The sequence below is a fragment of the Dicentrarchus labrax genome, unplaced genomic scaffold (assembly GCF_905237075.1).
Source record: "Dicentrarchus labrax unplaced genomic scaffold, dlabrax2021, whole genome shotgun sequence".
Classification (NCBI taxonomy): Eukaryota; Metazoa; Chordata; class Actinopteri; family Moronidae; genus Dicentrarchus; species Dicentrarchus labrax.
Genome location: NW_026136706.1, coordinates 5,772,452 through 5,787,445, shown reverse-complemented (window position 1 = coordinate 5,787,445; position 14,994 = coordinate 5,772,452). Strand labels below are relative to the sequence as shown.

Here is a 14,994-nt window from a genome sequence, read left to right as displayed (position 1 = left end):
TGGCGCATGCAGTGAATAAATGAACTGGAACGATGAGTCCAAAATGTTTGTTAATGACAAACTTTACTGCATAGTGTTGAACCATTCAGAAAATGTATTGCATGTATTTACAGGCCTATACTGTATATACATACATTTACATTCTACACAACATAAACCTGTGGAATCTGTCCATAAGTACAGAGAAATAACTCAAGCAGGCACTTAACTGGAGAACAATATGATGCAAAGCTATGGGTACTTTGTTTATGCTGTTGGTAGTATTGGTTATTTATTTTATTACTTTTTGTACTGTGGACTATACACTTTAAGTTACTTCCAGATATACAGTACATTTAAAGGAAAATGGTATATTAAGACATTCTAGACATGCAGCAATCATTCATTTATAGATGTTGAATATTAAAAAGCTTGCGGTCAATATTTCCATCAAAAGTTGAATTGAGAATTGCACACGTTTGTCATGAGAACAGAAATAAATACACATAGACATACTTTATACTTTTGAGTTACATGGACAGTAGCTAGCTGTTTGTTGTCACTGCTAATATAATCCTCTATTACAGAAATCCTTGTTTAAGTGAATAATGCTGAGTCTGATTTCTGACATGTTACTTGCTGATCACTAATTAGGATAGTGGGGAATGTTCAGTATGATACATTTTCCACTACCCTTCTTTAGCCTAGGCCCAATATCAGATAAAAGTATTGGTGTTCTCATCCTTCGTCAGACAAATGAAGACGCAGGACCAGCCCTGGCTTGATATCCTCAGGTTTGACTTCTTCATGTGAGCTCAGAGATGCTGATGTTGACAAAGAGGGAGGAGGGAGGGATAGCTGTCCCATCTCTAGAGAGCAAATGTATGTGCCGATATCCTGGAAAAGGGAAAGACGTTGAGAGGAATTTGGATTAGAAAAAGCTTTGAGACCGAGTAGTAGTGAGTGAATCCAGAGTTATCCTGCACCTGCTGTTTGACACAACATATGATTGTATCCATGTATATAGAAACACTGCAGTGAGCTGTAACCCTGGTGGTCTCAGAGCCACGCTTTGGCTCACTTTACTCTTTGCTCACCTGCTTGGAGGCATGTAAACGGAAGAGTGAACTGTCCCATGAAGTCGTTCCTGGACGCCTTATCGTAGTCCTCCACCACAAAGCGAACCAGTGCCAGCTCAGGGGTGTGGATGACAAAATTTAAAGTTTCATTCCACACTGGATTGAAACCTGCAGGTAGAGGGCAGTAGAGGAGAGAGTATGAGCAACTGGGCTGTGACTTTTCTTTAAACAAATGTCTTTTTCGATTTATCTTATTGTATTTTTTATTTCACATCCTGGCCTTCATATCATCAAAACCAAATTAAATCAACATATTAGCTATATTTAAAGAAACCAAACACTCTCTCACCATTGTTGTTAATGTGACTGGTCTCTTCCCTGGCCTGGTCCTGTGGCACTCCATAGATCTCCACTCTGACCAGGGGGTCTACAATAGAGCCCTCTTTTTGATTGACCTTTGGTAGCTGCTGCCCGCTCATCACCTGAGAAACACACAACATATGTGCATTTTAGAAACCACAGCATACAGAAGAACACATCACAGTTTGCCTCTGGTTTTCTGACATTACATTACATCCTAACAACCTGCCTTACTTTTGCACAGTTACACACACTGACAGTAGTAGTGACCCATTACAAGCACAAACTTTCACGTAGTTTTGAACCTGTATGGATAAGCGGAGTGGTTTGTAGCCTTGCTTCCCGTCTGGTTTCTCTGGACTGAACTGAGTGCTGCCGTCTCTCATGAAGTCAGGCTTGAGGACGTAGCCGCAGCAGCCATTCTGCCTGAACAGCCCATCATTCAGATCCATTTCCAGACCAGCTGTCTGGAAGTTCAAAGCCACTTTGGGAAAGAGGAAGAAAGGAAATAGTTCAATTAACTGTGATCATTTTCTTTTTACGGTGGCTGGTTGTATCATGTGATTTCCCAGACTCAGAGTAATCTATCTAGCTGTCAAAGTTCATGTGAGAGGTCCAGCAGAACAGGAAGCATCTGTCCTGTCGAACTCTTCCAGCTGGCGGGGTGTTGTTCTGTATTTGACCCTGACCTCTAACATCCTCAGTGAGGGCATGCACAAAGAGAATTACCCCTCAATATACTGCCACAAATGATACAGTATATTTAAGAGCATCAATGTTGTGTTCTCACATAATTTGTATTATTTCCATCTTCAGATTTCTAGCAATATGAGCTGCATACAATATAACTGCAATGTTCCTGGATCGGTTTTGGCTGGGGGCCTTTGTCGCATGTCATCATACCCATCACACACTCCCCATGTTTCCTATGTCTACTGTTAAATAAAGGCAAAATTCCCAAAAGATTGTCTTTATTTTGCTGGAATAGTATTATAAATTACATAGCATACATACATAACCCAATCACAATAATAAACTGAATAATAATCAACATGAATATGCAGGAAGACAATTACCCCACATTGTATTTATTGTGGGCAGTAAAGGACTGGATAGTGGATATTTTGGGGTACTGGCCCAAAAAAGGTTGCGAACCACTGTTACCACTGCCTCACTTTCAGCTTTTGCTGTTGCTTTGTGGTTTTTGCGGTTTGTTCAACACCTCTGGGCCCCCATACTTTTGACACCAAAAATCGAATTAAACCAAATAAAAAATGCTGCAATAAATGCTTTATTTGTAGTTTCTTAATGTTAAATGTTTTAAATATCTTTCACTGGGAAGGTACAATGTTTTCATTCAGCATTTGTTGTATGTTTTAGTTATAGGTAACAAGTGCAACTGGGAAATTAAATTGAGGATCAAGGTGTCTTCATGTCACATAGGGCATCAATTTCAAAAAGGCATAATTCAATCTTTCTGAAAGTTTTTAAACAAATGTGGCTGAAATATTAATATGCCTCCACATGATTCCAGCCCCATTCAATCCAACACAAATCAAGCTGAAGTGTTGGAGTGCCTGTGGACATCAGAAAGCTCTGGTATTAAAGGTTGGAAAGCAGACTTCAGCGATTTTAGAGGAAATGTTTTACAGTTTAACCAGCAGAGGGAGACCTATCTCACCTATCTGGCAGCCCACATTCCACATCTCCTGCGGGTTGTAGTTGGAGGAGTCCGTCCTGAGGCCACTGGGGTAGATCCTGCTCATCTGCTTTGTGTTGTACTGCACAAAATCTGTGCCTGAAAAGAGACAATGCATTTCTATAGCATGAACACAGAGAAATACAACTGTTTCTCTATCTGTGACTCAGATAGTTCTAAATATATTATTATTCATACTATAAAAAGTAAAAAGAAAAATTGGCATCTGAGGAATATGACATTCACATATTATTAAATATTTCTTCCTTCTTTTACAAAATACACCTCCTGTTCCCTCATGTTCATGGTATACCTGCTTCTTTAGCGAGCTTCTTGGCCTTGGATTCAGAGAATGAGGACATCTCATAGCATTTGCCGTGTAAACGAGCATGCTCGAAGCCATGGAAGTGCACACTCTTGCAGTAAACCACCAAGTCTGACAGCTCCCTGGATAGTTTGGATTTCTGCAAATAGGGAGAATAAATTAGTCAACTGTCCTATTCCCATCCCTCCAAACATTAATTACACCTAGGGTGAGTAGTGGCCATGTAGTTTGAAAGTAACCCTGTAAATTAGATGGTAATTGGACTGCACTTATAAAGCACCTTTCTTTCATCAGAAACAGAAACTAATCTATCCACACACATTCATACAATTTGGGGTTCAGTATCTTTTGTCCTAAAGTTAAACAAAACAGCTAATAACTAGACCGAAATAGGCAAAGTCATGAATGCTGATCTAATTCATTTAATATTCTTATGAAAATAATATATATCTAGTGCTAAATATCTACTTCATTTTGTAATGATTGCTTAAAAGACAACACTATATCAGAGGAATGAAACAAGATGATAGCTGCTTGATTACAACAGCTCGACATTTCCCTGCAAATATATTAGAATATATTAAAAACTACTTTCTGTAATTATCAATTGCATGTGTGTGGCTTTTGATTTACTGGGTCAGTCCATTGATACATTTTAACAGAACAATTTCCAACTTTTTTCACACAGTCTGGTTGCAATTTTGTTTAGTTGTGGACATGATTGTCTTTCAGTTTCCACATTTTTTCATGTTGTTTGGTTGCAATTTCATCTTTTAATTACTGTGTAATTAATATTTAATTAGTGGCCTGTAATTTACAGTGTATAACATTACTCAATTAAAGCAGCAAAGTAATCTGGGTAAGATGGTTAGAATTCATTCTCTCTGCCTCATCAATTCTAATTAAATTATTAAAACCACAAATGCTTCCAGTTAATCTATCTCTGCCTAGCAGGGAAAATGCTGTAGCTGCAGATCACTAAAATTACCAACCTTTAACCCTCACTGCTTTGAAATTAATATATTCTTGGTTGCCTTGCTCAGTTACATATGAAATACTTAGATATCTTCAATTAGATTTGTTCACAGGGGACTGTTTTTCCCACAGATAAGGAGAGGCACACTGGATGATGTTTTCTTTCTTACTTCACTATCTTTCTTCTTTTAAATATCCCTGTTTCCTGTTTCTTTTTACTATCTCCCTTCTTCTTTTACTCCTGTCTCGCCTCACTGTCTCTAATGTCTCAACCCAGTTTCCTGTCTCTCTTTGCTATCAGCCTCCATTCGCTCTTGTCTTGATTCATTATCGCTTTTGATGCTCTCTGTCTTCCGTCTTTCTTCACTCTCACTATGGAAAACATACTTAATAAGCAATAAAGTCTCTCTTGTATTAAAAAAAGATTAGATTACAAATCATAAAGTATCAAATTCATGTTCTGTACCTTCGCATTGTGCCCCAGACTCTCAGCGGGTGGGTCGTCTGAGCACTCACCGTTGGCCATCTCTTCCTCATCACTAACTTCATCTGTCAGGGTTTCATCGAGACACACTTCTAGACCGCCAATCTTCTTGGCTTTCAGCAAAATTTTCCCCTTTAGTTCCTGTAATGAACACCAACGCAGGCAGTTTGTCTACATACATACTGGATGTGATAATAGTCTCCACTTTATAGTAGTTTTTAGCTGTAGCTTTACATACTTTTATTTTACATTTTGTTGTTCTAACTAACTATTTTATTTATGATTCTTAATCTTGACCCTTTTCTTTTCTCTTACTTTGTTGATTGTCATGCACCAAAATATCTGTTGGGCAATAAACCTGATTCAGATTTTTCTGTTAATTCGAATATATAAATAGGTAGATTTAAGAGTTTTATCTAATCCAGTTACATAAAGAAATCCATTAATATTTGCTGTATGTGCTGGACTGCAGGACAGACCAGCATGAGAAGTGTTTGAGTACCCAGACTACTTGTGAAGGTCCATCATCCTGCACTTTGCTCTCTTCTTCTAACTAAATGCAGCAATGTACCACTATTTAATAGCTGAAATCCTCAATGGAATTCCCCATAGCATTTATTTGCCATTACTTCAAGTTAGCATTGATTGTCTTAAGTGCTCTAATGGAAATTAGTTTTGAAGTTATACTATTGCTTTTAGGATCCGTGGAAGATGGATCACAAAGCACACACAAACCATAAATCTTTAAAATGCCTCTGGTGGTACCTTTGTTTCCCCCAGAATGGGTTGGGTATTTTCTGAAAACATCCCTAAAACCTAATCACTAACTCAAAGCAGAATACAGAAGCTTAACATCACACTATAAACCATTTAGTCAATGCAGGTACTGACATTATTATATGACTAAATGTAACATAACCATAATATATGTCACTGTTATCTTAAAAATCACCAACATTAATTTTTCTCTTAGCAAACAGACTGTAAAACCTGCATGTTAACAATGTAATTTAAGATTATATGATTTAAGACTTAACAAGACTTCATACTAGCGACTGTGTGGCTTTACATTTAGTGGTGCTTTAGGCTAAATGCTAAAATGCTCTCAAAGACAATGTTAACGTGTTCATGTTCAGCATGTATAATGTCATCCATGTTCTTAGTTCAGTGTGGTAGCATACTAACATTTGCAGTAATGTAATTGTAATGTAATTGGTGCATGGCCTGACTTTATCTAACATCATTATCAGGTTTTCTGACAAATCAATAGAAATTACAAATAGCGTCGTTTTAGAGTTGATTTAAAGACATAATATGCTCATTTTAAAGAGGACATTGTTGAAAGGGAAAATGAATCCCAGGGGGCCTCTTCATATGAAGTGCACATTTGACTCTAACCTGTGGAGAGGGAAGCTGTTGAGGGATCAGCCCATCCACCAGGGTTGTCAGTAGTGTGTCACCCAAGATTTGACTGAGGTGCTGGGCCATGACCGTCTGCTGCTCCACACTACAGTGATTCTCAAGGGACAGGATGACTGGGAAGTCTGATACCTTTAAAACAGAAAAGAGAATACCCTGAAAATGAACAAGTGGCTTTTCTTCTCTTTTCTCCCTCTCTTTATGTTGAGATTCAGCTGCAGCAAGAATTTGAACAGTATTGCATTGTGTTTTCATTACAAATACATTTGCACATTCCTCCAGTTTCTTCAATATATCTTCCTAATATAAGCAGGAAAGTTTCAGTGGGATAAAAAAAAAGAAGTGGAGACACAGGAGAAGTTCCTGGTTGTTTTCCATATAGGTCAGTCAATGGGGCTGCATTTGATTCCAGGGGCAGGGAAGGTTACCAACAGCTCCATCTGCGTTTCACACTTCTCTGGACACACCAACAGTCCTGTGAGTGGAATCTATTACTGCTCTCAGGGGTTGGTTTGCTTTGTACCAAAAACAAATTTTTCCAGGCACGTTCAGTGGTCTGTAGCCACGCAGTATAGAGAATGAGCGTAAGAAAATAGTCCATTACAAGTAGAAGTCCTACTTTATACTTAAGAAATAGTTCTGCAGTAAAATGCCCCCTGTTATGGACATGTTATTATTGCCTATTATCTGAGGGGTCATGAGATTAATGAGAGGAAAGATGAAAAAACAAAGCTCTCATAAACAAATTTGTACAAATTACTTTTTCTAATTATTATATTTCTTTTTTGTAAAATATTAGATAATTTTCTCTCTTTGGACCTGAATCCCAACCAGACACCGCTTTTATATAAGAAGTCACAGGCCAAAAAGGTTAGACACCCCTGGTTTAATCTTAAATAATATGTTGTATTTTATAAGATCATATGTTTAGTTTTTAGTCAAATCTTATTCTGTAAAGTTACTAATAAAAAAGTACAATATTTCACTCCACAGAGATGAGTAAATGTACTTAATGTTACTTTACACATGGTGCCTTGCGTCATAACACACTGTCAATAGTTTTTTAAGGGACTATTTCCATCTGTTCTATGCAAACTCTTCACAGTAAGGTCTGTGGATTAACTCAACTGGAAAATTGATTCTTGCAAGATGTTGCTTTAGAGTTTAATATCAAACACCGCATGGTATCCGGTTGCAGAAGGTAAAATACAGTTTTCTCCAACCCTTAATAAGCAAATAGTGCTGCTCACCTTGAAGGCGTATTCTTTCAGCGTTGAAATGACGTCTTTAAAAAGAATCTTGGAAGTCAAAGTGTGACCATGATACACAACCGGTTCCCCATCACTGCCGTCCCAACAGTCCACCTCTACACAGCGGCAGCCTCTCTTCAGGGCCCTACACACACACACACACACACACACACACACACACACACACACACACACACACACACACACACACACACACACACACAGATGTAAGATATCGTCATTGTTTTGTTTCAGTTTAAAGTGTCACAATTCAGTCAATGAACACACAATTTATATCTTATATTTTGTCTGTCTAAGATGACTTAGACAAATCTGTGAAACACTTCTTGTACACTCAATCAATTTCTGTATTCTTAATTGTGTAACTAGTCTAACCCCTGGTTCATTTAAAACAAGCACTAAGAATAAACATGTGGTGTGTGCAGCAGCCCTCACTTGATGTATGCCTCCAGGCTGCTGTGTCCTCGCAGCTGGTTCTCCAGGAGATAGGTGTTGTGTGAGGAGGAGATGAAGTAGTGGCTAAGCGGCTGGCTCATGTCCTGGTGAAGCTGCCGATGCTCAGGTTTAAATATGGATCCCTCCTGTGAGCACAGGTACATCTGGAAGCCATCAAACGTCATGGCGCCTTGCTTCTTGGCTGTATGATACAGATGGTGTTGGCACACATGCACATTCCAGGTTAACTTGGCCATAAAAATTTTGATATTTATGCATACGATGAATTTCCAAAAACCTGCAGCGACTATTAATAAAAGGCTTCAGTGTTCACAGATCGAGAGGCAGTATTGGTCACGTGGTGTAAGTCTTGGCTGAGTTGGTGGAGTTTAATAAATATAAGTAGACTGAAAAGAAAGGAATCCGCATACTCAAATGATGTTATATTCATTGCAGGTGTTCAGTCAGAAGGACGTATGTAGCAGTGGCAGTGACTGGTTGGTTGGTCAGTCTACCACTTTTGTCCAGACTGATATATCTCAACAGCTTGTAGGAAGATCGCTGGCATTGAGATTGTTGCTGACGTTAGCATTTACATTTAAATAATTGTACAGGCTCACAGAGAAGCTTGTGTTTGTCTAAAATTACAAATATACTAACTGTGAGTATAACTGTGTGTTTTCACTGTACAGATGCCTTTATCTCCAGTCTTTTTCAATATTTATAAACATTATTGGCATTAAAATCTTTTTCAGTGTCATTATGGGGGGCGGCTCAGGCTGAGGGACTTGGCAAACATGAGTGTGATGAGTTCAAATCCCTAATAACATAATAATCCCTCACAAAGTATATTTGAATATACTTATTTAATATAAAAAGAAAATGATTTACCATCAAGCCTAGAATCCATTGCTCTGTTCAGTCAAATAGAAAGTGAAAATTTACTCCACCAATTTAGTACATCACTAAGATCGGGGCAGGGTAACATGTTTCAGTGAGTGGTAACATATCACAAGTGGACATTCAATGCAGAAGAAAGGGTTGCCTATCAATATTTCATCAACAGTAAATGCATAACATTTCAAAGCCTCTTGTATAATAATGCAATATTACAAAAATGTCGACCCTTAAAAGCTGGAAAATTCGAACAGATAGATCACATTAAGCATTTCGGATACAAAAGGTTACATTAAGCTTTTCTCATCTACAGGGTACATGTATTGATGTATGAGGTAGGTGTAAATCATAAAAGGCAATAAAGTGCTACCGCTCTCTGAAACACTGAGAGGATATTAGAGATGTATCTACAATAAATATTTAATATTAGAACGGCTGATGCGTTGTTCCTAATATTACATCAATCATATGCGGATGTATGTTAAGACAGTTGTGCAATTGAGCATCTCCTCTTCAGGGTCCAGCCTGTGAGACTGAGGTAACACATGAAGATGCACTGCTGTCAGTCAGCCATCTTTACCTGATTCAGATGGTTCATAGCGGTCCGTCAGCTCCTGGGCGTGCTGGGCACTCTGCTCTCCCTCCTGTTGCTCTGTCCTCAGGAAGTTCTCCAGCTCCTCCAACATCAACTTCTCTCCATCTCCGGAGAAATCCTGGAACACCTTCCACACTTCATCCCTCTGAGTCAGCATCTTATAGAAGTGGACAAACTGCTCGATTTCCAAAGAGCCACTCTCAGACTTGTCAGCCATCTGTGGATATAAGGGAAGATGTTCATGCATTTGTTGAACTGTGCATTTTTTTCCCCCACCAAGAAGCAAGAATATCCACTCACCGTGAAGAGGTGCAGAGCATGTTCCTCATTCATCTCTACGTTCATCATCTTCAGCAGTTTCCGCACCTCTTTGAAATTCATTTTCCCATCTTTGTTTTTATCAGCTTTATTAAACCAGTCCCAGACCCACCTGAGAAGATGCTCAGGGAAACGCCAGCTCAGAGGTGTTCATAATAATTCAGATTTAAAAAGATTAACAGATAAAATAAAAATCAAGGGTAGTGCAAACTTCAATAGTTCAAGTTTTGTTGTTTGTTTCTTGTTTTTCTGGCTATGAACACAGCATACCTAAATACCTAACACAGTGACCTTCTACAGTGAAAGGATACTGGTCTAGCCTCTCTTTCTCATCCATCGTCTGAGTCTTGTGAATCAGCTTGCGCACTCCCTGGATCCAGGCCTGGGCCTCCTCTGTGGACTCCGCCACGAGGTCCAGGTTGCCTTGGCGACCGTGAAACACCAAGGTGAAGCAGAGGTCAGCAGGGAACTCTTCAGCAATGCTCAGCAAGACCTCCGACTGGTGGCCCTCGCGCACGGCCTCCACCTCGGTAATTGAGACTGAAACAAGATCCGTGTATGGTTAAAGTAACAGTTCCTTCGAGGATTGTATTGTTTTCATTCTTTGATGCATTTCATATGTTTCTGTATAAGTTTTAGTGGGAGGCACAGCCTAAACTTGTGTAATTTGTGGTTGTTTTAGTATTTTGTGCTATGTTAGCACTTTAAGAGGCATCTGGACTCGCCAGATCACTAAATCGCACAAAAATCCATCTTACAGGCTTCAGTGTTTGTAGGTACAAGCGGTACAGAACCAATCGGAACCAATCGTTTACACTGGGCTACATCACAGCTGGATTAAATTGTAAGGGGGCCCTGGAGCAAAAGTTTTTGTTGGATTCCTAATGATGAACTATTCCTTGAAGTACTACTTTTATCCCCACTGACTAAATTATTATGTTAAACCTTGGACTAAGGTTGAGGTTAGGGCCATTAGGTTTAGGGTCTAGTCTTAGGAAAGAAAACCAGCTTAGGATACAGTCTGAGAAGGATATGCTGCTTGTGTTCAAGAAAACATTTTATACACATGAATTGACCATGAAAGGTATGTGACAATACTCACAAGTGGAGTGGCCTCTCCCTGCCCATCTGGATTTGTACCAGATTGTCATGCCGTCTTCCAGCAGGCGGAAATGCCGCTGCTTCTTCCACGAACGGGACTTTACTTTTCTCAGAGTTGACCCTGCCATCATCACCTTGACATGGGGATCATCTTGGATACCTGCACAGAGTCGTGTGAAAAGTCAAAGCCCATATTCATGATACCTCAGATCTTACACCATCAGGAAGATTTAACTAGTTCCAGTGATTCTGCTCTTACTGATTCGCTGATCTCAATGTCTTTTAGACCACAAACCTTCAAACAAATGATTACAATTACAAGATCTTCAAACTGAGTGAATAACATTTACTCACGTGAACCTTCGAGATCCATTGCTATTGTTGAATCATGCCAGTGGAAATGTGCTGCTAAAAAGAAGCAGATGTCAGCAAACTGTTTGAAATGCTTTTTTCCCTGTTTCCAAACAAAATACATTTTGTAAAAGCTCTGTTCATTCAACCAATACATAAACTACCTAAATACAAATAATTACAGCACTATCTTCAATTGTCCACATATGGTTCCTCAGCACACTTTCAGCAACATCCGGATTCTGATTGATACAGTCATAAAAACTTCAGTTCTCTGTTGTTGGACACAAAGCAGGTTCATGGGTGTGGTTATTTGTGTACTTGTGTACTGTAGCAGAACTAGATAAGAGTTTAAGGAAGGAAATTCGATTTTCACTCTGCAAATGACTTCCCTGCTGATCCAGGAATGAGACCCACACATCACTTTAAATAACACACACTCTGTTGTGTCCCATAAAGTTATAATGAGTTAGGTTGTGGGATGGTGAAGGGAATCCTCACTATTATTTTCAACTGTAAGATCGGGGTTGAGCGAGCGCGTCCCTGAGCAAAGTACTGAATCCCTGTGAGGTCAAGGTGTACTGAGTCTTATTTCTGTGACATGAAACTGGGGCAAACAGAACACACATTTTCCTGACACAATCTGCAAAGACATGGCTGACTATAGGAACTAAATGCCAAGGTATTTTCAGGAAGAGTCAGCATCTAAATCTTAACCCACTCGTGCCATCAACCTACTCATTCGTTTAGCAGACTGAAAGGCTTGTGCATGGCAACTCCTGCGGTCTATGTGCTGACAAAGAAAAATCTTACACACTCAGCAGTCTGTGCTTGCCTCAGCGTGATCAGATTGAAGTTTGATTTTTTTGGCATGTGATTGTTATGCAGTCACTCTTAAGATTGTAATTCCTAAATTGTGACCCTGCAAATGAAAAATGGATGGATGAATGGATTCTGCATTATTAGATACCACATCATATCTATATTTTCAGGCCATGCTGGCAGTGTGACCCTAGAGACAGCAATCTGACCATTGATCAGTCCAACTCTCTGGTCCAGACTTAAATATTTCCACTAGGTACTGGATGGATTACCATGGATTCGCATGAATTGTAATGACTTGATTGATGATTTGATGACCAAATACTTGCAAAACTAATTACATTCCCATCAGCTTCAGCTGTATTTTTTGTTTAGTGCTAATTAGCAAATGATAGCACGATAACACACTCAACTAAGATGCTGATGAACATAATACCTACAAAACATCAGTATTTTCTGCAGATTGCAACCAACTGAATAAGGCTCCTCTTTCCAACCGTGTAGGAGAGATTACAGTGGCTGCAAAACATGCAGACTCGCATACTAGAAATGGCTCATTCTAAGGTAACAAAAACACAACAATTCTTATTTTCAGGTCATTATACACTAATGAAAACATACATATGAATATCGTTTTCCATTTCTACCAATAGATCCTCCTAAATGTTACACACTGGACCTGAAGCTTTATTCTGCTGAGTTATACAAGATCATTGTTTTATATTTCAAGTCAGTTCTTAGCGTGTTTTGTGTGTTCAGTGTTTCGTAACCTTTACAACCGATAACCATCCTTCTATCTAATTACATGTCTCATTAAAATCAGAGAGAGCCAAACAGAACAAGACAAATTGACTCCAGATTTTCTGCTTATCAGTGAAAATGGATAAACTCCTGCTATCTCGGCTGTTCACTGATAAACACTTTCAGAAAGGGAAGGTTTTTCTAAAGTCTGTATATCTATGTTCCTGTCTGACAGCTATCCTTTCCTTTCATTGTCTCCTGAAACAACAAGATTGAATCTTGGGTTCTGCGTGCTTCACAACCCCCTTGTGCGAGCCTCCCCGCCTCCCTTCCCCCTGTCAACAGGCTCTGACCACAGTATGACTGTGGAGATGCAAGGAATTTATTCACGGTTGCTTCACAATTTAATATCACACTCCTACTAAAAAAACAGACTGACCATGAAAGCGAGGCTCATTTTCCACAGCTATTTGCTCCATAACCTAATGTGCGCATTTATGTTTTCTGCTTTCACGGCAGAGCCACGTCTTATTTTCCATCCAAGTTTTTCAGATTCTGCTGCAGAAAGTTAAACACACACTTTGTTTCATACATGTCGAGACTTTTAAGCTGCAATCAGATCACATTATGTTGTTTTATTTTTAGAACCATGCTTAACTGTTTTGGATAGGCACTCTCCTAAGACCAGATGAGTCACACAAGGCCACTTCTTCAGGGAGTTAACTGACCACACACACAAACACACAAAGACATGACTAATTGGGAATAACTGACTGGATGGAAAGCAGGAATAAATAACTCAGTCATAAAAACCAACAGCTTTGTACTTTTATCTTGCGTGCTTCTAGTCAGTAAACTAAATCAGTTTTATCCATCAAAGGAATGTCCCGTTTCTCTCGTACAGTGGGATTTGTCTCAATATTTACCCATGACTGCTTTTTTCCTGCACGCAATTAAGTGAAGAATGCAACAAATAAGTCAACAGACTGTGCTCGTCCTATAAAATCCATATATAACTCCAACCCGCCACAGGCAGGGAGGCTTGTGCACAGTAAATTAGAACCAGAGGCAGTAATGTGGGACATAAAAGCATAACTTCGGCACAGCCTGTATGCAACTGCAGGTAAAGAAAGAAAGAAAGAAAGAAAGAAAGAAAAAAAAGAAAGAAAAAGAAAGAAAGAAAGAAAGAAAGGCTCAGACAAACTATAATTTGTATTCAGATCAGGGAAAAAGAGTTATACTTACCAAAAGTACAGATCTCACAGGGATATTATGAGTCAGACCTCCAGAGGTGGGTACTCTTCAGGAGATAGCTATCCCAGGGAGGGCCTCAGATACTGAGGGGTAGGACCCTGGATGGCCGGCCTGAGAGTAGGATCAGGGAGAGGTTGATGTCACACTGGCCCTGTATGCTGAAATCCAGACTCAAGCAGGGTCCAGGGACTGTTATTGTAGCTGAGCTCAGGGCCTTAAAAGACTGGGAGTGTCCGAAGGGAAATCTGGCTCAGCCTCCTTCTTCCCTCCCCTCTCTCCACTCTTACTGCCGAGTCTGAGAAACCTGATTCCCTAGTCGCTGCTGCCGCACACTGGTATGCTCCACTCACACCCCTCCTCATCCTCATCCTCCTCCTCCTTCTTTATACCCCCTCCCCACCAGCCTTCCTTCCTTTCCTGCCACTCCCTCACACCACCATCCACAGACTCCTCGTTGCATCTGGTGAAGGTCACTCCCCTCAGTCGGCCTCGCTCTGTCTGTCTTTCTCCTTCATCCTCTGTGTGATTGTGAATGCTCTGCAGACTGACTCTCATGTTTCTGTATCAGCACTGATAACGGGTAATACAATTGTGGGAAAAGGCCTGACGCTTTTTGGAAAGAAGCCAAATCATAAAACAATGAGAAGTACATAATGTGCATGAAAAAAAAAAATCAGCCTCTGCAGAATTAATCACAAGTCAACAAAGGATTGATTTTTTTCTGCTCCATTTAACTGATAAAACAGTAACTCAGGCTAAATCTGATTTCTGATAACTGAAGATTCCGATAAAGGACTCCACTGGAGATCTTGGCAGTGTGCCACATACTGCAGAGCAGAGCCTTGATTGGTAGACAACATTTAGCATGTTGCAGTATGACGTATAAAGC

General features: G+C 39.6%; 1 protein-coding gene across 2 annotated transcripts; it reads right to left on the bottom strand.

The window, feature by feature from the left end:
* Positions 1-44: 44 nt before the first annotated feature.
* Positions 45-14,398, bottom strand: plcd4b (phospholipase C, delta 4b). Of its 2 annotated transcripts, none has more exons than XM_051405030.1 (16): positions 14,097-14,398; positions 11,292-11,345; positions 10,939-11,097; positions 10,148-10,376; positions 9,819-9,948; positions 9,504-9,735; positions 8,027-8,228; positions 7,571-7,715; positions 6,300-6,452; positions 4,884-5,042; positions 3,431-3,581; positions 3,100-3,216; positions 1,724-1,902; positions 1,408-1,540; positions 1,077-1,226; positions 45-876 (listed from the first exon to the last, which is right to left on the bottom strand). In XM_051405030.1, the coding sequence occupies exons 2-16, from the start codon at positions 11,308-11,310 to the stop codon at positions 785-787; spliced, it is 2,250 nt and encodes a 749-aa protein (XP_051260990.1). In that variant the 5' UTR covers positions 11,311-11,345; positions 14,097-14,398; the 3' UTR covers positions 45-784. The 2 variants fall into 2 exon arrangements, with proteins under 2 accessions (XP_051260990.1, XP_051260991.1); XM_051405031.1 differs by having other exon boundaries at positions 11,292-11,342.
* Positions 14,399-14,994: the final 596 nt, after the last annotated feature.